Source organism: Podarcis vaucheri (genome assembly GCF_965113315.1).
Source record: "Podarcis vaucheri genome assembly, chromosome: Z".
Classification (NCBI taxonomy): Eukaryota; Metazoa; Chordata; class Lepidosauria; order Squamata; family Lacertidae; genus Podarcis; species Podarcis vaucheri.
This window is the reverse complement of record NC_138758.1, coordinates 49,628,502-49,652,999: the sequence shown is the minus strand read 5'-3', so window position 1 is coordinate 49,652,999 and position 24,498 is coordinate 49,628,502. Positions and strand designations below refer to the sequence as shown.

The window sequence follows — 24,498 nt, the reverse complement described above, 5'->3', positions numbered from 1 at the left end:
CACAGTTTCCATACGAACCTCTTCATCTTTCTGTTCAAAAGTTGTGAAAAAGTATTTCCAGTTTGTTTTTCGTTTGGGGTGTGTGTGTGCGCGCGCGCGTGTTGAGAGTCATTCGGGACAACGCTCAAATTTTCTGTTATCCTTATTGCTGTTTATTAATTAGCCAACCCCTCATGCTAAGGCTGGCGGGTTACAGCATTAAAACCAATACTTAAAACAACTTAAACTCTTAAAGCAACTTGCAACCATAAAAATATGTTGGGTCCTAAAAACACGCGCCTCGAGTGTTCTAAAAGCGTTGGTCCTTCATGGGCGTGGGGACGTCTCCTTGCTTTGCGTTCTATTGTCGCGGCGTTTAAGGGTTTGTCGATTTAGATGCGTTTTCCAGGTGGTTTGATTGGAGGCGGGCAGGGTTCATGGGGTTGAGGAGGGAAATGGGTCGCTAGGGAGAGGGGATCCCTGACTTAGCATCTGCCTGGTGCAATTGGAAGTTCATCCCCACTCCCGAAAATTGTCATTGATTTTGTTCTTGAACGGGTGGTGGAGGAAGGGCCAGTGGCGTAGCGTGGGTTGTCAGCACCCGGGGCAAGGCAAGTAATTTGCGCCCCCTAACCCGTGGATTTGCGCCCCCTAACCCCCAGATGTTGCGCCCGGTGCGGCCGGCCCCCCTTGCACCCCCCACGCTACGGGCAGGTTCCTCCTGGGCAGTTTAAAGTTTAGCTTTCTGGTGAACAAGTCTTTGCACTGTAATTCAATGGTAGCAATTTTTAGGAGTTTCGTTGGAACCCAGGGCTGAGCCCCAGGGGCTGAATCCAATCTCTCTTCATGGAGCGCAACGAAATATGGTCCTTTAAGGCCCTGTCTGTTCTTGGCTCTGGCGCCACCTATTGTTGGTCTCTCTGCTTTCTGGCTTTCTGAAAGTTTTAAACTGTTGCTGTTAGTTTTTCTTATTGATGATTTTATAATATTGTATTTTTTGTAAGCTGTTTTGAGATTTGGTTGTTGTTTTAACAGTCAAGTGACAGGCAATTTTTCTGGGCGGCCAGCCAGCTTAGCTGAGAAGTGGTGGCTAAAAATGTAACAGTAGCTCTGAGCATATCCAAAGTGCCACCCTACTTACTCATGCTCTGCTTATTACTTTTTTTTAATCATCTGTGTTTTAATATGCTTCTGAGATTTTGTACTTAGCTGAGATGACAAAGTTAATGTGTTTAATTAGAGAAAAATATTTACTGGCATTTATTCAGGACTGGAAACTTCTTATGGACTTTTTGTATGAAATAAAATGCTTGTAATATCTGGATTTGAAGATTTAAAAAATGGTTTATAAAGATAGAATGGTTGGAAATTAATGAGTAAAAACTATATTTACCTGCAGAACAGAGAACCGGGAGTCTTTTTCATAGAGTATTTCTTTCCTTTTTCACTTTCTCCCTTTCTTCTTTCATTTATTTCCCTTTTTTCTTCTTCTTTCTGCCTTTATTCCTTTTTAGATTAAACATTTATTTCAGTGTATTATAAAAAGATATTCTGTACTGGGTATGAACTTTTGTATATCTTTGGGCAAGTATCAATAAATATAATTAAATGGGGGGAGGAAAAAATGTTTTGAGATTGTTTGCTTACATGTTTCATTTTCTTCATTTTCAGCTTTTTGGCTATAACCAGTATTTGGCTGACCAATAAAAGTTGTTGTTGTTGAATAACCACACCCAACCTGCAACCATCTAAAATCAGAGGCTAATATTTCTGAATGTGACAGAATAATTTGAGTACAGGATTGAATGCCTATAATCTCTCTGTTGTATTAATTAAATAGTTTGTGTTCTGTGGGGGGGGGGGAGGCGAGGGTCCTGGATGGCTTTCCTGGGTGCTAAAACTGGGGTATGTCTAGGGAGCGAATCATCTTCAGTGACAGGAACTCTGAATTGGTACCTTATTTTTCAGCACCTATAACAAAAAACAAACATGGTACAAATCTTTCAGACTGCACACCACACTTTTTCAAAGCAGAAGGGGTTAAAATGAAGTAAAAGGCCACACATTGTCTCCAGCAAATTGCCACTGAATGTGCCCATTAATCTAGCATTGGATATTACCCATATTTACATCTCCTGGTTAATATTAACAAGCTGAGATATTAACAAGAACAACTTCGGGGTGAGTGTTCTTTTAAGAAACAGTGGAAGGGATAAAAAGGGATTGCTGGGTGGACCTAAGGACCCCTGCCCTTGTCCACCCACCCCTTTTGAAACCAATTATCAACAATTTGAAGGTGGTGTGTGGGGGGGAAATCTTCTAAGATATATTAATGGTCTGAGTGACAATGCACTTTCTTGCTATCCCCGCAAGGCCTTCAGGGCCTTTGGCACCTGGCGAGGGAGACACAGGTCAACTCATTTAGTCGCAAAGCCTGCTAGGAAAATTTAATGTCCTGTTTTGGGGGAACCCAGTACTGTTGGCCTCCAGTTCCCATCAGCCAGAACTGCCAATGGTCAGGGGTGATGGGAGTTGCCGTCCAGCAACATCTGAATGGCCTCAGGTGTTCCTCACACCTGGCCTAGTGGGCAGCTTCGCCCTGTGATAGAAAAATCCCAGTTTATCACACAGCAGCTTTTTCAAGATCTTTCAGTGGGCCAGGGTTTGCACTTGACCCTCCCACCTCAGAAACCAACCTCCTCCCAATACTGGCATGGAGTAACGGTCACAATCTTTCTTCCTTTCTACCTCCCTGGAGAGAAAGGCAATCAGCCAGCTGAAGCGCTCCAAAACACCTTAAGAATGCAAGGGTCATCTGTTTAGATCAGGGAGGGCAAGGACTTTGCTGGCATAGAACATCTGCCTGGCATGCTCAAGAGCCCAGGTCTAAGGCCTAAGACCACCTTGGGAAGCTGCTGACAGTCGGAGGAGGCTGGATGGACAAAAGGTCTAACCTTATACAAGGCAGCGCCTGATGCTTAGAACAAGCAATCTGTTTGCTGGAAATACTCCCAGTTTCCGTGCCTCCCTTTTTACGGTGGTTTATTGGATTCGTGTGAGGTATCTTCTTGGGCAGTTTGTAGTTTCTGCTTTGGAGAGATGCCTGATTTTTTTGATTATTTTTTTAAAAGGCAATAGGAACCATCTTCAAATATTTGGAACGCTGTTCTCTCTTGTCTCTTGTTCCAGAGGATAAGAACCCAGATTAGTGATTTCACATTGCAAGAAAAAGGGCTTTGAACAAAGTGGTAGGCAGTGGAACAGAATGTGGTTTCTCCTCACTGGAGGTTTTAAAGCAGAGGCTAGATGGCCTCCTCTCAGGGTTGTTGTATGAGGAGATTAAAGGGGTGAGGGTTGTACTAGATCCATGAGCTTAGCCCCTCACCCATAGCTCCACCCCTCTCTTTTCACAATACAGTGGTACCTCAGGTTACAGACGCTTCAAGTTACAGACTCCGCTAACCCAGAAATAGTACCTCGGGTTAAGAACTTTACCTCAGGATGAGGCGGCGCGGCGGCAGCAGCAGGAGGCCCCATTAGCTAAAGTGGTACCTCAGGTTAGGAACGGACCTCCAGAACGAATTAAGTTCTTAACCTGTATACAGTGGTACCTCGTGTTAAGTACTTAATTCATTCTGGAGGTCCATTCTTAACCTGAAACTGTTCTTAACCTGAAGCACCACTTTAGCTAATGGGGCCTCCCGCTGCTGCTGCGCCGCCGGAGCACGATTTCTGTTCTTATTCTGAAGCAAAGTTCTTAACCCGAAGTACTATTTCTGGGTTAGCAAAGTCTGTAACCTGAAGCGTATGTAACCCGAGGTACCACTGTATACTCATCAAGGTTCTGCTTGCTCCTTTCATATCTATCAACAACAAGAACACAATAGCAAATATAACAACATAAGCAGCAACAGTAGCATTTCAATACTATAAATACTACGAGATTGCATCAATCTTTCCTCACAGAGTTGCTCTTGCTCCTTGGGAACCTCTTCCTTGAAACCTTTTCCATCTAGGCATCTGGGTTGGCCCTTTTTTGGGTGCTGAGCACCGTGCCAGACAGGCAAGATGCCTTCCATATGATCACAAATTTCCAGTTACGTTTAGGGCCTATCTGTGTTCCCATCAGCAGGGCAGGTGCAATATCTGCTGCCAGGGAAGATGAGGTGAGGTTAGAGCGGGGAAGCCCTCTTGTGTCATCCACACTGTGGAAACTGTTGCCAAACATGCCTCGTTCCACGTGCATTCCTGCCATAAATAAACACAGGGCAGTGTAGGAGTTCTCCGCCTACCCTCCTGGTTATTGTTTAAATTGTTTGGGGCACTGCTCCTTATGCCCTCCCCAGAGGAAAGGAGGCAAGAGAGAAAGGTAACCCAGCTATTTGGCAACGAGGATCTATTGTGAAATGGCAATGTGAGCTTAGGAAATGAAGTGGCACATTTAGGCAAGGTCAGGTTAAACATTAAGAATATATATACTTGCTGGTGCAGTTTGCAAATGGAGCGAGGCTGTGTGGAGAGATTGCGAAAGAGACTTCCTTGTAGTCGTCGTTTTCTTCTTTGACCACATTTTTGCACCATGGAAATCTCATACTGTATCTTCCTTGTAGGGCACGTACCGGACATGCATAAATGTAAGCAGATCTGCTAGCATTTCCTTTTGTTTATCTTGCTGCCCTCCATCGTGATGGAGGCCATTTAGGTGGCTTTCGATGTAGAGAGAGAGAGAGAGATGGTTAGATGACGTTGCTGGGCTGGAGCTCCCAGTGTTCCTGATCATTGGCCACATTAGCTGGTGCTGATGGGATCTAGGTCTGGTCTTGGACTGGGTGGGTGACCACCTAGAAGCCACGTCCACCTTGGCTTCTATGATAGCAGCGTCCAGTATGGTTTCAAACTGGATGGGAAACTGTGTTGAGATCCCTACCTTGCAGGGAATTGGTCTAAATGACCCTCTACAGTTTTATGATTCTACGGAAGAAAGATTCTATGGATCTTTGCATTTATAGCCAATCTTTCTTCCATAGAATCAAAGTATTGTAGAGTTGGAAGGGACCCTGTAAAATGAAGCGGACCTTCCAGATGTAACCTTCCAGATGTTGCTGGATTGCAGCTTCGCTGTTCCCCACCCACTGCTATGTTGAGGCCAATGCAAAATGGATTCCACGGAGCCGCAGAGGGTTGAAAGGTAAATAGAACTTCCACATGCAGGGGCAGTCTACCTCTAGAACAGATAGGGCAGACAAACAGTAGATCACCATCAACTGCCACCCCCTGCTTGCCCCTTTTGGGACCTACAGCGCTGGCTAAGTGAGATCATTGCTTCCCGCTCTGTTTGTGGTTTACCCACTTCCTGCCTCTGGCAGGCTGACATCTCCTGCTGATTTCTGGTGGCACTGCCACGACATAGGCTCACTCTTTTATTATTTCTATTTAAAGGTAGTCAAGATTTCCCACCTGTGAACATGGGATCTGTGGATCCATAGAAGGGGGGATGAAGGACAGAGAGGGAGAATTGTGGGTGGTTCATATCTTGCTTCCAGCATTCTTGCTCATCATCCCCTTTAATCTGCATCATGGGAAGAGTCACACTGACCTGTGTTACACAGTCACTGGAAAGCTGTTTGAGAAAAGTGAAATAATATAGAGATTGTTCAGGGGAGTTTCTGCTTTTGGTTACATGCATAAGCTGGGTTGCTGTGGGAGCATTGCATTTGGAGAGTCTCCTGGTGGGGGGGGCAGGGGGAGGAGAGGAGAGGCACGGTCTCCGCATGGGCATCGTGCCTTCCATGCTTGGTATGTAAATCTCTTTAAATCCCTTGGCACCACAGCCAAGTCTGAGAGTGCTGCTTTGCCAGGGCAGGAGAGAGTCTTTTAAGAAGCCTGGGAACAATCTTGCACAATTTTGCTGAGGCCTGCATCCAAAAACCTGCCCTGCATGCACAGAAGCCTTTTGGCACCTTGACTTTGCTGGAGGGGAGATCAGGAAAGCCATGGGGCTAATTCGTGGACTGCATTTGCTAGAGACACTTCCAAGTCGTTTGCAAAGTCTAAATCCACAGCAAAGGATGAGTGGTTTGTATTAACCATGACCCCCTAATGCATTCTCTTTCAGCATGGTTACCTCTCAGCAGTTCTCGACCTATGGGTCCCCAGATGTTGTTGGACTACAACTCCCATCATCCCTGAGCTCTGGCCTTGCTAGCTAGGGGTGATGGGAGTTGTAGTTCAGCAACATCTACATCCACAGGTTGAGAAAGGCTGCTCCAGATATTACCAGACTCCAACTCCCATCATGCCTGATCATTGGCCACACTGGCTAGGGCTGATGGGAGTTGGAGTCCAACAAGGTTTTAGGTACTGTTTACAGAGCCTTGAATAGCTTTGCTCCAGGGTACTTAAGGCACCACCTGAATATTTGTATCTCATCTCAGTCGCTGAGATCATCTGCAGCAGCACTGCTGGTCATTCTCACTGCTGGAAGGGCGTTCCACAGGGCGGGCGCCACTACCGAGAAGGCCCTGTAGCTTTGCTTCTCGCCAGAAGGCCCTCAGCGCTGGACCTCAGCGTCCGGGCAGAATGAATGGGGGTGGAGACGCTCCTTCAGGTATACTGGGCCGAGGCCGTTGAGGGCTTTAAAGGTCAGCACCAACACTTTGAATTGTGCTCAGAAACGTACTGAGCCAGTCCTGTGGAACACTCTACCACCAGAGAACCAGCAAATTCCTTCCATTTCAACTTTTAAATGTCCGCTGAAAATTTCTATTCCTTCAGGCTTGGAATACCTATTTCCACAATAGTTAGCTGATTTCTGATTTTAACCTTTTGATATGGTTTTTATTGTATGCCTTTACGCACAATTGTTGTAAACGGCTCTGATATATTTAGGAAGAAACAATGAAGGGTAAGAGCTGTTCAACAGTGGAATGGTCTCCCTTGGGAGATGGTGGTCTCTCCTTCCTTGAAGGTTTTGAAGCAGAGGTTGGATGGCCATCTGCCATGGATGCTTGAGCTGAGATTCCTGCATTGCAGGGGGTTGGACTAGATGACCCTCAGGGTCCCTTCCAACTCTACAATTACATATGATTTTAAGAAACATCATATGTAAATATTTTTATAAACACCTGAAGGGCCACAGGTTGCCGTATGGAGTGCTACTTGATCAGGGTCTGAGCCATTCCAGTCAGCCATACCCCTGTTCTCCATCCCCACTCTGTCAGTCAGTATCCTTTGACTACTGACCACGCTCGGTCTTTATTCAGCAGTTTTTAGGGTTTTCTCTTTCCACCACTCCGACTGCACTGGGGGTTTTTTTTACTGGGTATTTTTGTACTTCTCCAAACTTTGGGGCAGCCCCAAGCGTCTTGACCTCCTTCTTCTGTGTGTGGGGAGGGTGATGTTATTTTGCCTACCTAAACCTTGACTCTCATAGCCTGAATCCATCAGTTGAAGGAATGATTTGGAACCATGTTCTGTGACCTCCCAGGACTGATCTCCTCCCATTCCCTTCTGCTCGTTTCTTCCTTCAAGTTTGATGATGCCTCCTCTGGCGTTTCTTCTTCCTCCAGATTAGCATTCAAGTCACTCAGGAGTTATATAAATGCTGTGCTCTTTCCCTGCTTTCGTTCCTACTTTCCAGCTGGAACTCTCCCTGACTCTCCTGTAACTTTGCCAAAGTGTGACTTCATCTGCAGCCTCTGAGCAATCCTGAAGCCCTGTTTCTCAATCTCTCTCACTTGGAAGCATTGGCGGGTAGAGCTTTGGGAAGTGACAAAATGTGCTGTCACAAACTGACATGATATCTTAGGAATACAAGGAAGAGCTGGGTCAGGGAAGGACTGTAGCGCAGTACTAGGGCACTTGCTTTGCCTTCAGAAGGTCTCAGATTCCCCTAATGACATCTCCAGGTAGGGTGAAACCCTGTGTGAAACGCTGTAGAGCTGCTGGCAGTCAGTGTAGTGATACTGAGCAAGATGCATCCAGTGGTCTGATGGTATAAGGCAGTTAAATGACTACACCCCAGAACAGTTGGCCATAGAGCGAAGCAGAGAGTGGGGGGGGGTGACCCTGGACTGAGCCTTAAGTGGTCCCCAGGGCTTGGTGCAATATGTTAACTGTTGCTGGACCGATTAGCAAGAGTGATCACAGAGCCATAACTTCACATATGTAAATGGACAACTTCCACTAACATTCATATTTGACTTCAAAAGTGGAAAGCAGAAATAGCATGGCTTCTGCAAAGGCAAGCCATGTCTCATTAATCTTTTAGAGTTCTCTGAGAGAATCTACAGGCACATAGAGGTGACCCAGCTGAAATGGCGTACTTTGTCAAAAGATTTTTGAAAATCTAAGCACCTCACCCAGGACTCCTGAGTAAGCTTAGCTGTCGCGGAATGAAAGGTGGGGTCTTTTTTGTGAACCAGGAGCCTATTAAGAAACAGGGAAATCAGGAAGCAAAGAGTGGGAATAGATGGACAATTCTCTAAATAAAGAGATGTAGGAAATGGAGACCCCCCCAAAGGATTGGTGTTGTGACCTCTGCTTTTTAACTTGTTCACAAACTATCTACCTGTATATGTAGGGATGAGCAGTGAGGCAGCCAAGTTTCCTAGTGCTACTAAATTGTTTAAAATAAAAAGAGTGCGAGGAGAGCTCTGATAGGACTTCTCCAAACTGGCTGAGTGGGTGGTAAAACAGCAGGTGCAATTCACTGCACACAAGCGTAAAGTGAGACACACAAATGAAATAGTAATATCGATTTCATGTTTATGCTCCCGGGTTCCAAGGAATAAATGTGGCCCTCTAGACGCTGCCTTGCAACAAGTCTCAGCATATTTCTGCATTGCAGGGGACTGGAGTAGATGACCCTTGCAGTCCCTTCCAAATCTACAGTTTATGATCTACGAGCTGCAAGAGTCAAGCAGCATCTTGGAGGGCTTGCAGGAGACTCCAGGTCTTGCCCTTCTTTATTTCAAATCAGGACACAGAGAAGCTGCAGTCAATTCTTCTTCTTGTTGTTCTTCTTTCTGGGAATCCCAGAGATGTTCTTTGCAAAGGTCATTCAGCTGCTGCCAGAATGAGCCCCTGTGCGCTTAGAATAATTCTTCTCTGTCCGGCAGATTGAGTGCCAGGACTTCTCCAAGAGACTATTGGGCATGACTTGGGCTTTTTGCAATGCAGCAGGGGCTGTTTTAAGGAGGATCTCTTGAATTCATTCTCTCTCACTGGTGTTTCTCTCTCTCTCTCTCTCTCTCTCTCTCTCTCTCTCTCTTTCTTTCTTTCTCCCCCCCCCTCTCTCTGCCTCTGTGGCTATTTCCTTTCTCAGAGCTTCAGATAATGTTTTCTGCTCAGAGCTCTGGTTGCACCATGACATAGGTGCAAACTCCTAGGGGACAAGGGGTCTTCGCTCCCCCCTTAAAATATTTGAGGGAGCCCACCCCCACCCCCCACTGATGGGCATTGCCAGTCAAATGGTGTGCATGTTCCACATCTTGTGATTGATTATATGGGGTGGGGCTTACCCCACCCTGTATAGTGTAGTATCAAAATAGGGCTCCTTTTTTGGCACAATATAGATAGACGTCTTTTCAAAATTTGAGGAAGAGGCTTGGCTATATTTTACAAAAACTATACCAATCAGTATTCCATTATTGATTCCATCAAAACTTATTTATACTGTTGAATTTATCTTAATGCTACCAGCATTTTCAGCTGTACACAATTACTTTCCATACATTAAATAAACGTTTTCCAATCTTCTTTAAACACATGTTCTTCTTGTTGTCTTATTCTATGTTAAGTCTGCAAATTGTGCATATTCTGTCAACTTAAGTTGCCATTCTTCTTTGGTTGAAGCAAATTGCACAGCATTTGATGCATAAGAAAGATTACTCTCAGGCTGAAGATGTCATTAATATATGCAGGTTGACAGGCCAATGCAGTTTCTGAAAGTTGAGGTTGTGTACTGGGAGGTGGGGGGTGGTAATGGTCAAGAGCAGTCTTTGCCTATGCTGACTGGGACTGATGGGAGCTGTAGTCTAAAACAGTAGGAGGGCACCAGGTTAGTGCAGGCTGGTCAAGAGGGTAGCTCAGGTGACCCATGTAATGTTGGGGTTTCTTTCACCCCAGTTCCTCCCATTCTTAGAGCCAGCCAATTAGACGGCCCATTGTCTATCCTGCCATGACAATGAATTGCAATGGCTTGGTCACTGGGTGTGGGCAAATGGTTAAAAGTTTGAGCTTGGAGTTCATGCAAGCACCTTGCAAAATTTGCTATATAAGGGCATTCTCTGAAGCGGAAACCCAAACCCACTCTGCCACCTCTAGCTTTCAGTTTTAGATGCATTGTGAAGATGAAAGGAAACATTTTCTTGGTGGTGTAAAGAAATTCAGACTCTGGTTTTGGGTCTCTCTCTCTCTAACTACTGATTGTTTTCTCTTCTTGGGGGGGTCTCCTGAGATCCTTCTGCTGCTGTTTTACAACCCAAGGCCCCCCCCAAGGCCCCCAATGATTAGAGTACAGCAATTCAAGGAAAACCAAAACCTCCTGGGGCCACTGTTACTCACAGCTCAATACCAAACCATGTGGGAAGTTGTCTCCCCTGTGGCTCTGCGAAAGTTGCTGCTCTGAGTTGGCATCCGTTCAGTTGCTCTCCTCCAGGAAGTGGAAGCTTCCAGGAAGTGGGGAGACAAGTCTAACACGCTCCACATTCTAAGGATAGATCACAACTAATAAATGCTTTTTGCATTTATGTTGATGGGGAAGCAGCATTTCCTTAGATTTGGACGTGCTAGCCACAAAAGAAAGGTAGAAATGCTAATCGTGGACCCTTCTGCATTTCCAACTTTACTATAAGAAGACATTATTTAAAGGATACCCTTCAAAAATCTAAGGGCATATTGGCATTCCTACCACCACACATACATACATGTCCCCTCCCCACCCTGTATCTTGCATTCCCTCCAGCAATTACTGTATTTTTCGCTCTATAAGACGTACCAGACCACAAGACGCACCTAGTTTTTGGAGGAGGAAAACAAGAAAAAAAATATTCTGAATCTCAGAAGCCAGAAGAGCAAGAGGCATTGCTGCGCAGTGAAAGCAGCAATCCCTCTTGCTGTTCTGGCTTCTGGGATAGCTGCGCAGCCTGCATTTACTCCATAAGACGCACACACATTTCCCCTTACTTTTTAGGAGGGGAAAAGTGAGTCTTATAGAGCAAAAAATACGGTAAGTGATGGGAGATCACAAATGCAACTAAGGGCAGACAGGGTCTCTAGGACCAATCAGACTGCTGCATTTTGGATCCTATCCAACTCAGTACATAACAGGGTCATGTACCAGGGGAGGCAGATTCATGGAGCAGAGGTCTAGCCATCATAGCTAACAGCCATTGGCAGGTGGAGCCTCCAGGCAGTATGCCTTTTGAACATCTACTGCAGGGGCCAGATCATTGATCCACCATGCTCACTGTTGTCTGCACTGACACTCTCCAGAGTTCCAGCTTGTGGCTGTTCCCAGCCCTGCCTGGAGATGCCCAGGATTAAACAGGGGAGGATTTTCTATGCCAAAATAGTTGGCCATTGTACAAAAACAGGATACTGGACTAGATGTCCTATTCAGCAGGGCTCGTCTTACACCCTTATGCTTGTTAAATGGAGCCTCCATTTGCAGAGGCAGTCTGCCTCTGAAAGCAGATGCTGGAAAACCAGCGAAAGGAGGCTCTTGCCTTTCTGCCCTGCTCATCCTGATTGGCTGCTGGAGGTATGGGTTTAGATGGATCTTTGGCCAGATCCAGCAAGGCTCCTCTTAGGATATGTTGTTGTTCTTTGCACACACACCCCTCTCCTGAAGGCGTAGGCTTTCCAAGAACTCTGTGATCTTTACTAGTCATGCATCTGGCAGTCCGAAGCATGTATTGTTTTGGAATTTGCAAGAGTCCAAGTCCCAAAGTCCCAACTCTAGATTTTTCCACCTAAAGGAGGGTGATAAAAAAACAGACTTCTCTCCAGGCTCTTTTACGGGGGCCTGTCAAGGAAGGGGGGGTGTTGGAGGGGTGGGTGTTCCTGGCTGAAGTTTGACCTACATATGTGCAGGCTGGGGAATGGGCTGCTCTCTGTTGCTGAGCTCACAATACGCTGTTTACGGAAAAATTGGCCTTGTGAATCTTGTAGCTAAATGAGCTCCAGGGGAGCCTTGCTTAGAACTGGGAGGAGAGGCTGGACTGTGGAACAAGGCGGGAGGCCTAGATGACTATCAGATGTACAAGGGAACATGGGCTGGCTGTCGGTCTGAATGTCCCCTTTTGGCTTGGAGTGGTCAGAGGTTATGGGAAAGAGATTTCAAGTGGCGGATGCTGGTCCAATAGGCGGAGCCAATGTACAAACTGTGGAGGCAAAGCAAGCGAGCTGCTCTGAGTTTTTAATTCCCTCCGCCCCTGACTCCAGCCAAACTGCTTTGGAAATCATAGAACTGTAGAGTTGGAAGATATCGGTCATCTACTCCAATCCCCTGCAATGCAGGTACCAAAAATATATATATGAAGAAGTCTAACCTCCTGCATGAAACCATCACCATTTGCATGCACACATTTTACACAAATGCCCCGGAGTGTTTGCAAACATTCCTCTCAGGTGTATGGTGTCTGTCATAGAATATTGGCCAACTGGAGGCTGCTTCTGTGAGTTTGGATATAGCTGTCATGAATCTTAAATCTGAATTGGATCTTAAGTTCAATTCCACATCAGCCTGCTATTTGTTCTTTAAGTTCTCATGAAAATTTATTGGTATTTTATTGCCAATTTCTGCTAATATATTCATCTTTATACACAGCTTTGCCCAACATTTTTTTTTCTTTTTTTGCAAAGCACATCTTCTCTAATGTTTGGCATCTTGGATGTCACTGCTACGAATACAGGCACACTGTTCCACACACTTTACCCAGTCTTATGCGATTTTGTGCACATTGCTGGACTGGAGGAGGATGGGATTGCAAAATTCAGAGGAACATAAATTTTGGAGGATGGCTGTGTTTTTGTCTGCATATTTTTCGAGGAAGCAGAAACTGGGCAGGCTCACCTTTAAAGGTGATCTGGATGGAATTTCTCCCCCATCCTGAATAGTTGTCAAGACAGAGCCAGGCACTACTAGGGTAAGTGAGGTGCCAGGACTTGTTTGGAAGGAAACTGAAGCAGCGTTACCAGTTACAAGGCATTTTCTGCTTGCTCTGGATACTGTCATGTTGTCTGGGCAGCCTCTTTAGGACAATCAAGTTATTGCTTGAATGCAAACCGGCGAGTCTCGCCCTAGAAAATTAACTGCCCTTGAGGTGTGTATTAAGTAATCATAAGGCATTAAGAAAAAAAAAAACCCTTTTGCAAGAACCTCCACCAGATTTTTGACACAGAACTGGATCGTCCAGGTTCTCTGCAAAGTGGAGGGTGAAAGGCTGGTGCTGTGTGTGCATTGCTGCAAATTTGAGAACGTTATCCTAAGAAGAGCCCTGCAGAAGCTGGATCAGACCAGAGGGGCCCCTCATTATGGGAAGTGTGCAAGCAGGGCCTGAATTCAACAGCAGCTCACTCCCCACTTGCAATTCCGAGCAACTTGTACTGCCTACAATACAGTGGCGTAGCGTGGGGGGTGCAGGGGGGCCGGCCGCACCGGGCACAACATCTGGGGGGTAGGGTTAGGGGGCTCAAATCCCCGGCTAGGGGGCGCAAATTACTTGCCTTGCCCCGGGTGCTGACAACCCACGCTACGCCACTGCTACAATAACAATGATGGGTTTAGTTTGGATGTAATCTGAGGGGTCCCTTATAGTTCTGTGATTCTTGGCTGTGTTTTGTTCATCAGGAGAGGGTTTACAGAACAAGGAAGACCTCTAGGGATTATCTTGCTGGTTCTGAGACAGTGTTCAGCTGCCCTACTTTTTGACATGGAAGCATATTCCATCAACAGTTGGGCTCTTCTGAAAGGAGGTCATTTGAGAACCAGAGAATCATAGAATTGTTTTATTGTTGATGACTTCTGGGAGGAAGGAATGGCAGTTCAGCTGTCTCTCTGTTAGCTCAGTCTTCTGGTGTAGGGAAAGCAGACTGAGAGGTTTTTTGCTCATCCTACTAAAAAGAAACATTTTACCACCCTTGGCGGGAATGCATTCCAATATGAGGGTTTTGGTCTGATGCGCATAAGGAACTGCTACTGGTGCTACAGGTGATGATACAGAATTATTTTTGCTGTCTATGTTTATGGGGCATAACAAAGATATCAGGTCTAAGGACTTGATTCCGCATTTGCTAATTGCAGCTGGATGAGCCACCGCTTGACACAGGTAAGATTTTGATAACCTAAACTTACTATCCTGGTACAGAAGGATTTGGACTTTAACAACAGCAGAGAAAATGATGCAGTAAATCAGCTTTATGCAAGGAAAAGGAAAACCACAATAATTTTGCCTGTAAGTCAAAGACTTACAAAACACACAACAATGGCAGTTATGAACATTTGGCAACTTTAATATACCCTTAATGTGAACTCTGGAACTGTTTGATCTTTTATTCTTTGAGGTCGTGGTGTGCCTTGTCCTTTTCTTGTATTTCCCCCCATTTTAATTTCTATTTTATTGTTCTTCTTTTGGATAAATAAACTGGGGAATCCAATGAAGGTGAATGTTGGAGGATTATGGACAGACAAAAGAGAGTAGTTGTCTCAGGGCAAAGTTAAACTCTGAACTTCCCTCCCAGAAGGAGAAGGGTGGCTTTAAAAGGGTGTGTGTGTGTGCACAAATTCATGGAGGATCAGACTCACAGAGGCAACCAGCCACAATGGCTGTGTTCTACTTCCACTGCCAGAGGCTGCATGTCTGCAAATGCTGGGACTTGCAGGTAGGGAGGCTGCATCTCTCCAAATGCTGGGACTTGCAGGTAGGGAGGCTGCATGTCTCCAAATGCTGGGACTTGCAGGTAGGGAGGCTGCTGTTATGCCGAGGTCCTACTTGTGGGCTTCCCATTTGGCTGGCCAATATGACAAGAGGATGCTGGGACTCAGATGGGCCATTGGCCTGATCTGTGAGGGATCTTCTTCTGACGTTCTCATGTTTCTGAGTCAGACTACCGTTCCACCCAGCCAACCATTGTCCCTACTCTGCCTGGCAGGGCGGTGAGCAGAGAGAGCAATTTCCAGAGCCGATGCAGACATTGAACGTGGGACCTCTTCTGCTTGCAAAGCATGTCATCTGCCACTGAGTGCTAGCCCCAAATGAGGGCTGGCAATCATGAGTTGGCACCACTGGAAGCTTCCCAAGGCCCACACCTCCAAAGGGGGGCCGCTGCCTCTCATTGTTGCTGCCTGTTTCTCACTCTGAAGTAGCACAGGAGGACCCAGAAGGTGAGGAGGGTCCTTGCCATCTCTGAGCTTTTCTGTGGACTGGACAGCATCAGTGGGGGGAGGTTCACCTAGGAAGAGCCCATCCATCTCAAAATCTGGAGCTGGCCCTGTCCCAAATCCCGCTAATGGAGCTAGTTCTAGATGCCTTGGCAGTGTGGTTTTATCCTGAGAGGTCAAGAGAGGGAGTTTTCCAGATGGCTTTGCAAGGCTTTGGTCTCCATATCACTAGTTGACAGAGAAGAGCCTTCTTTGCACCCTTGGGTTCCGCGGGGCAGCCTCATTGCCTTGTGGAGCTGGACACTAGCCAGCCACCACCATCCTTCAGTGGCAAAGCACAAGCTGCTATTTCATTCCATTGTGCGCTGTTACTTGTTGGAACGTGAAGGCTTATCTCCCTCCCATTTAATAATGCTTTTTGTTTCTTTCATGTAGAGCACTTATGTCTCAAGTGCTTGTGCTAGCTGGCCAGAAAGGCTCTTTTCTTTTCTTTTTCTTTTTGTGATATGATACTTTATTTAGAATTCAACATTAACAAAGGAAGAAAAAAACCACAGTAGTTGCTACACCAATTCCTTTACAATTAACCAATTTTAACAATATATAAATAGTAATAAAAAAATTACATAACATCACTTTTTAACTTACGGAGGTTTTCATATTACACTTTTGTCTCTTTCTTAACATATCAAAAAGAGAAAGACCAAGAAGGGAAACAGAAAGAAATAAAAAAGAAGAGAAAGAAGAAGGGGGAGGGAGGGAGGGGAAGGGAGAGGGGGAAAGAAGAAAAATAAAACAGAGCTCTCAGAGTAGCTGACACACACTCAGTTAAAACTAGACAGTCCCTGTCCACAGGCTTGCAGTCTAAAGAACAGAATATAAAGGACAAGGGGGTGGGAATCAAACTCAGGCGCCAACTCTTAAACAGTTGTTCCTGTAATGATCAAATGCTGGCGCTGTTCAAGGGAAGGAGGTGCTTAGTGCAGCTGGTCTTTGGCAAAGCATCCCATCTCTCCTGCTGAGGCAGCCTGATGGAATGGCTGCCCCAGGGGATGGCTGAGGGAGAGGAGGAAGGAATGTGTGTCCAAGGGTTACGTTCATGCTGATGGTATGAGTTGTTGTTGTTGTTGTTGTTTTCTTAATGGGCCAGGGCAGTTTTCTGTGGTTCCATGAACAAAAGCCTGCGGCCCTCCTGATGGCTGTGTTGGCAGGGGCTGATGGGAGATGTAGTCCAAAATGGCGGTGGGTGGGTGGGGACTCCAAGTTGGCAAAGGCTGGAAGAAACCTGCCCATTTGACTCGGGAGCAAACCCAAATACAGAAGAGCAACCAAGTAGTGAAGTATTGGGTTTCTGATTTTATGCTGTAAGATTCCCAAGAAATGTTTATTGTTGGGTAGCTAAATAAAATAATAGAATCTTAGAGTTGGAAAGGACCGCAAGGGCCATCTAGTCCAAACCCCACCCCACCCCAATGCAGGAATCACAGCTAAAGAATCCCTGACAGGTGGCCATCCAAACTTTCTTTGAACATCTCCACTGAACTGTTCCATTGTCAAATGGACCTTACTGCCAGAAAGCTCTTCCTGGTGGTTAGCCGGCATCTCCTTTTTTGTTGTTTAAATCCATTGGTTTGGGTCCTACCCTCCAGAGCAGCAGAAAACAAGCTTGCTCCCTCCTCCCTGTAGATATTTGAAGATGGCTATCTTGTCACCTCTCAGTCTCCTCTTTTCCAAGCTAAACATACACAGCACCTTCAGCCACGCCTCATAAGCCTTAGTTTCCAGACCCTTGATCATCTTGGTTGCGCTCGTCTGCACAACTTCCAGTTTGTCATAGAATCATAGAATAGAATCATAGAATCATAGAGTTGGAAGAGACCCCAAGGGCCATCGAGTCCAACCCCCTGCCAAGCAGGAAACACCACCAGAGCACTCCTGACATATGGTTGTCAAGCCTCTGCTTAAAGACCTCCAAAGTAGGAGACTCCACCACACTCCTTGGCAGCAAATTCCACTGTCGAACAGCTCTTACTGTCAGGAAGTTCTTCCTAATGTTTAGGTCAATATCCTTCTTAAATTGTGGTACCCAGATCTGGACACAGGACTCCAGGTGTGGTCTGACCAAGGCAGAAGAGAGCAGGACTAGTACTTCCCTTCATTTGGATGCTTCTATTGATGCAGCCTAGAATTGCATTGGCCTTTTAAAAAATTTTGGTTACTTTGAGTTGCCAGCAACATTCTGCTGCCTGTGCCTTACAAAGTTCAGCTGATACAACAGCAGCAAAATTGAGCCAGTGGGTCTCTTCCTACATTCCCATATGCCCCACAGGACAGATAATCTGAATTTCTGAGAAGGGGGAAACAGAAGGGTTAACTGGGAAGAAAATGCTCAGATGCTTCCGGTTGCTCCCTAGCATGCCCCTACAGGCAGGGACCTCTCTTTTTTTAAGCGATCTGTTCCTTTGATGGTAGCTTTCTAAATAAATAATAGTTTATCTTTCTGTGTAAGTCTTTAAGTTGCCAATAATGCAATTGTGGCAAAATCTTGAGGGCCGTTCTTCTAAGTGGGGAGGGCAATTTGAAGCAAGTGCATTTCATTATGTATTCTTCTGATCAGGGAGAATGATTTGATGCAAATGCACTTGATGATAGAATTGTAGAGTTGGAAGAGACCCAAAGGGTCATCTAGTCCCACTCCCTTCTTTCTACCCGGCCTTTTGGCAGACATTGCTGAACTTTGCCATCTGGGAATGGATCTGAGATTGCCTGGCAAATGGAATCTCTCCTACCCCCTCCAAGCTTCTTATCATCACCATCATAATTTATTATTTATACCCCGCCCATCTGGCTGGGCTTCCCCAGCCACTCTGGGCGGCCCTCAACAAAGTATCAAAACACAGTAATGCATCAAACATTAAAAGCTTCCCTAAACAGGGCTGTCTTCAGATGTCTTATAAAAGTCTGGTAGTTGTTCTTCTCTTTGACATCTGGTGGGAGGGCGTTCCAAAGGGCGGGTGCCACCACCGAGAAGGCCCTCTGCCTGGTTCCCTGTAACTTGGCTTCTCGCAGTGAGGGAACCGCCAGAAGGCCCTCGGCGCTGGACCTCAGTGTCCGGGTAGAACGATGGGGGTGGAGACGCTCCTTCAGGTATACTGGACCAAGGCTTATCAGTGTCCTTCCTATCCCACTTGACATAAAACTGGTGAGGGCACCTGCACGGTAGTGCCTGCTAACTCAGGGGGCTATCAGGGAGTTGTGAGTTCAGCACCACAATCTGGTTGCATGGCTTTGGTGTGTCAAAGGCCCGTGCACCACACAAGGAAATTCTCTGGGCAAACGCCCTCCACTTCCCAAACAGTTTAACACCAAGTAGTAATAATAATCAATTATTCCCTTGCTGTTCTTGTGCTCATCGCTTCTCTCTTAGCTTCGTAATATAGGTGTGTGGATCAATTCAGGGGCATTGTTGCCCTGCCCTCTTTTTCAGTGGGCACTGGATCCCTTGCCCCTTCATCCCTTTAGTGGTGCAACTCCTGCTTTGCATAAAAAGCTCACAAGTTCAGCCTCCAGTGGCCTCTCTAGGCAGTGCTAGGAATCTCCCTGCCTGATGAGTCCCTGCCAGTCAGTGTAGGCAATACTAGCTGTATGGACTGCATAGTCTAATTATTGACAGTGCAGCATAATTTTTTTATGCCCTCATGAAAACTCAACAGTGTCTTAGTGCTCCTTTCTCCTTAATATATCCATTTCTGTATGTAGTTTCCCTAATACAATGCATTTTGTTTTGTACGTTACAATATGAATTACTTAATGCGAACTTCCCCCCTGATATATGCATATTTGTGCATGGTTTTCACTCTGGCCTTTTTGATTGGCCAAAAGGCTGCACTGCAGGATTCAGGGAAACAGAGGTTGTGATGCACAGCTCTGTTTCGGTTCTCTTCTTGCTTCGGGAAATGTGAATTGGGTAGGTTTGCATTTACATGAGGACCGAATTCCTTTTGCATCTCTCATTGGTGATGGGTGTTCCCCTTCTCCACCCCCTGCAGAAGCCTTGTGTGTTTCAGTTCCCTGTTCTTCATGGGCATTTGGTGGGGTTTGCCTTGGCAAGCAGGAGGGAGAAGAAAGGACCTATTTATAGAATGGCTGTTCGGTCCATAGATGGTCAAAAGGACAGGAACCGTTGAGAACCCTGCCGTTCTCCTGCCATGGTCTGTTTTGAGAAGGAGCTGTGGGTCTCTCTGCTCAGGTGACAGCTGAATCTTTCCTGACGCTCTCTGGCAAAGAGCAAAGTCCAGGATATCAGCTCTGAAGTGAGTAGCCTTGTAATCCCTGTATGGAAATCCTGCACTTGAAGCACAGTTAAGTGTGGGCAAAGCTCAGTTTGCATTTTAAAAGACAGGGGTGTGGCGGCTCCATTCCCCATCCCAAACCAACAGGAGTCCTGTCGCTTAAACCAAGATATATGAGAGCTGCCTGCTGGTATTCAGAAGAGGGATGGTGGCACTTTGCATGTGCTCAGAGGCTACTCCCCTTGCTCAGAGAAACACAATGGGATCCAGCCCCCAGGGGATCCACATTCAGTCCTGGTTCCTTTCTGTGTGTACATTTGGAAAGCCTTTACCTATAGCCTCCCTAAATTAAATTAAATTAAATTAAATTAAATAATTAATTAATTAATTCAAATTCAATTAATTAATTCTAATTTAATTAAATAAATTATATTTATTTTATATATTCATTAGTATTTTTTAACCCTACCATCACTCTTGGGGCTGCATGCATAGTTTTCATAGAACCATAATGTTAGAAGGGACCCCAAGGGTCATCTAGTCCAACCCCCTGCAATGCAGGAACCACAGCTAAAATATTCATGACAGATGGCCATCCAGCCTCTGTTTAAAAGCCTCCAATGAAGGAGAGGCCGGGAGGTCATCAGGTACCCACTTCACTTCCTCATATCAACCCTGCAAGCTGGGGGGCAAGAGAGAAAATGAGTGACTGTCCTAAATGTCACCCAGTGAGTTTCATGATTGAGGGAGGGACAGTAACAGTAAGGGTGTGGGCTTTTAGGGGATAATCACCATCCAGGAATTATACTTACCCCCAAACACCTGTCTTAATTTTTATTTTCTCTCACCATTTGCTCCTAAACTGGAAGTGAAAGAGGCTCTGCAAGGCAGGGAGGAGGACTGAACCCAGAGATTGCTCTTCCACCGTGGTTGAAAATGTACTGTATTTTTCGCTCTATGAGACACACTGTTCCCCTCCTAAAAAGTAAGGGGAAATGTGTGTGCGTCTTGTGGAGCGAATTTAGGCTGCGCAGCAATCCCAAAAGCCAGGAGAGCAAGAGGGATTGGTGTGCACTGATCCCTCTTGCTCTCCTGGCTTCCGGGATAGCCATGCAAAGCCTCTTGAACGAAGAGGGAGCGCTCCTGCCTCTTCGCTCAAGAGGTTTTGCATTGCTTTCTTGTTTTCCTCCTCTAAAAACCAAGCGCGTCTTATGGTCAGGTGCGTCTTATAGAGCAAAAAATACGGTAATATTTATGAGAGCAGAAGGAGAGCCGGCTGGGTCCGGCCAGGGGCCCCTCCAGCATCCTGTTCTCACAGTGGCCAACCACCAGAAGCCCCAATGGAAAATCCTGCAAGTAGGACCTGAGCACCAAAGCCCCCTCCCCTTCTGTGTCCCCCAGCCATTGGCATTATTCAGAAGCATTCCTGCCTCTGGCGGTGGAGGCAGAGTAGAGGCATGGTGTCTTGTAGCCTTTGATAGTCCTCTTCTCCTCCTCCTCCATGAATTTGACTGCTCCTTTTTTTAAAGCCACCCAGGTTGGTAGCCCCCACTGCCTCCTGCAGGAGGGAGTTGCGTGGCGAGTCCCCCCCCCCAAAAAAAGTGGAAATAATGACACATGACACAATTATTAAGGTTAATGGGCTAAATAAGGGCACAACTTTTATTGGTTACAGGTGATGAGCGGTATTGGCTTAGGCATTGGTCCTAAACAACTATATCCGGCTTCAGCCCATCCACTTAAAGTCCGGGAAGGGTTAACCACCAGTAGGGAGAGTCCTGCTGATGCACATCAACTTGGAACCCCCCACCCCCATCACCGCTCGGGGGCGTGCCTTAGGCCCTCACCTCCATAGGCTTTGGACAGGGCCACGCCCCCCGGAATCCTTTATCGGACTACCCTTCAATATGCAGGGCAGGTGATGGCGCTACCTCCCCTCTTCCATCTACAGAGCAATACCAATGCCTAACCGCCAATACCCAGAAAGTTGTGACAATTTGCTACGAGGTAGGTGAAAACCAAGTGGCTGGTGCCAATTTGCCAAGTGGAAAAATTCCTAACTGGCCCCTCAACGGCGACCAACCAAGGTCCATAGCAAGGTCAAAGAATGAAAGCCTTAGAGGGCGGGAAAAGTAGGAACAGCTGGTAAGTGGCAAAGAGGGAGATCCCCGGCTGCGTCCTGCTTTAAATAAGGCAAGCCACATGCCCAGAGCCAGCCGATTGGTTGGCCAGGAGATGCCGCGACTGGGAATCCCCCCAATCGCCCAGAGGGGCCATGAAGCCCGCAACTCCACCTCCTCCGAAGGGCAGAAGTGGCTTTCCACAGTTGGACTTTGCACTGTGTGAAAAAGAACTTTCTTTTATCTGTCCTGAACCTTCCAGCATTCAGCTTCATCAGATGCCCACCAGTTCTAGCATTACGAAAGAGACAGGGAAACTTTTCTCTTTGTGCTTTCCCCATGCTATGCATCGTTTTATAAATTCCAATCCTGTCTCCTCTTGTAAGGTGTTTAAATATAATACTTACCCATTGATCCCCATTTGATGACACACCCATGCCTGCTACCTCTTGGTTGGGTCGGACAGGTGGGTTTTTCCTCTTGCTGGATCTTCACAACAGCCCTGTGAGGTGGTTTAATTTGTGAGGCAGAGAAGCCTCTTATCAAGAGTCACCTTTTGAGTTTCAGGGCTTGGCCATCTGTAATCCAGAGTTCCTTCTGACGCTAACACACACACACCCTTCTCTCTTTGTGCCTAGTATGGAATTGTCTTGGATGCCGGATCTTCCCACACTGCCATGTTCGTGTACAAGTGGCCTGCAGACAAGGAGAATGACACTGGGATCGTTAGTCAGCACAGCATGTGCGATGTAGAAGGTAAGTGTGGCTTGTGCGCAGTTAGGCATCCCAGCCTTCAGGGGGCGCTCTACCTTTACTGCAACTCCCATCATGCTGTTAACAGAATGGGAATGCATTGTAGAATTGGGGTGTTGGGGCATCTGGCTGGCAGCTTACCTTTAAAAATCATTTTGAAATTAGAGGGTTCTGTCTGCAATTAGAGGCAAGAACGGTTTGTTGGCAAGTTAAGGTACTGCAGGTCCTAGGTTTCGCAAGCTGCAAGCAGATTACCTTAAATCTTAGCTGGTCAGCTGGTTAGGCTTACGAAAGATCTGCTTGTTGCCACAGCCTGGAACTTGTTACAGGATCCTCCTTTAGCTCAGACCCACATGTATCTTTTCTGCACCAAGGAAACCTATTTCTCAAAACAGAATTAAGTCTCACTTTAATTACGCAATTAAAATTGAAGCGATGGTCTGCTCTTGTCCTTGAAAAGCTCTCTGGCGCAGTGACAGAAAATGACCTGCCCCAGGAGAAAGCAACCTCCTGCATTTCTATCTGAGGGGAGATAGGAGAGAGCAGTGACTCATAGAGGGGCAATGGGAACTCTGATCAGAAATCGCCATTCTTCTTAGTAGGGCTCAAATTGCCTCTGAGTAAGTGATGTGGCAGAATTATCTGCAGCCCTAATTGGAAGACACTTGCAAAGATGCAGTAGACAATGGCCTCTCCTGGTCTGCCCCGCAGAGGAGCTTAAGGCCCATGAATAACCATAGTTTAGAGGTCCCGGGCCCTAAGGAAGTCAGACTATCCTCCACCAGGGCCAGGGCCTTCTCAGTGATGGCTCCAACCTGGTGGAATGCTCTGTCCCATGAGACCAGGGCCCTGCAGGATTTAACTTCCTTCCGCAGGACCTGTAAGACAGAGCTATTCTGCCTGGCTTTCAATTTGAATTTAGCCTGATCTTTTATTCCCTTTCCTTCCCTCCCCTTTTTATGAAGATTACCGACTCTGGGATCCCACAGCTAATTCTCCCTTGGTCTCCTCGCTGGCCCAAGTAGGACTAATTTAGCCAGCTAGCCCTGGTGATCATCTAATGTTTATTGGATGGATTCCCCCCCCCCTAAACTGATTTTTGAATTCTAAATTTATTGTTATCCATGTTTTGTACTGTATTTTATGCTGTTTTTCTGTTGCATCCATTAAGCGTTTTGAATTTGTGGTTGGCTGCCCTGAGCCCGGTTTTCTGAACCAGGAAGGGCGGGGTATAAATAAAAATTTATTATTATTATTATTAAGAGCACAACTCTGGGATTCCATCTTGCGCAATGTGGCACTTGTTCCTTCGTGGGTCAAACTGGTGGCGCCTTCCTTGGGAGTGTGTTGTGGCGGCTGGCTCTGATCTGGCCATTGTCTGAGCTTTCCAATCTGGCTTTTGTACAGTGGGCATGCCACAAGAGAAGCTGGGTTGGCCAGTCCACCATTTTCTCCCTTTCCCTTTTCCCACGGAGCGCCAGACAAAGAACCAGCCTCGCCCACCTGCTTTGAAATCTTTAGTGCCAACTTCCTTTTCTTTTTTTAAGGCAATGTGGTCTCTGTTCCAGAGCTGGCATCGGCCGGGCAAATGGCACAAAAGGGCCAGGTGCTTGTTTTCAAAACATAAAATAATATGTCACAATGGGAGGCCAGGCAGAGAGCCAGGTGGGTGCTCTGCCCGTGCCAAACCAACAAATGGTTTGGGGATCCAGAGGGTGGCTCAACAGGGCGTGATTCGGCAATGTAAAGGGCACAAGTTAATCCCCTGGCCATTTCATGCTGGCTCTACACAGCTTTGGGGAAAGCTAGGAGGACTTTGGGATGTGGGTGGCACTGTAGGTTAAACCACAGAGCCTAGGGCTTGCCGATCAGAAGGTTGGCAGTTCGAATCCCCCTGATGGGGTGAGCTCCCGGTCCCAGCTCCTGCCAACCTAGCAGTTCAAAAGCACGTCAAAGTGCAAGTAGATAA

At 46.4% G+C, this 24,498-nt stretch overlaps 1 protein-coding gene across 1 annotated transcript in view; it reads left to right on the top strand.

The window, feature by feature from the left end:
* Positions 1 to 24,498, top strand: part of ENTPD2 (ectonucleoside triphosphate diphosphohydrolase 2) — a 38,925-nt gene that overhangs the window by 1,164 nt on the left and 13,263 nt on the right. Inside the window, exon 2 of the mRNA XM_082208947.1 lies at positions 22,415 to 22,532. Coding sequence (XP_082065073.1) covers positions 22,415 to 22,532 — 118 coding nt within the window. The remainder of the gene's footprint in view (positions 1 to 22,414; positions 22,533 to 24,498) is intronic.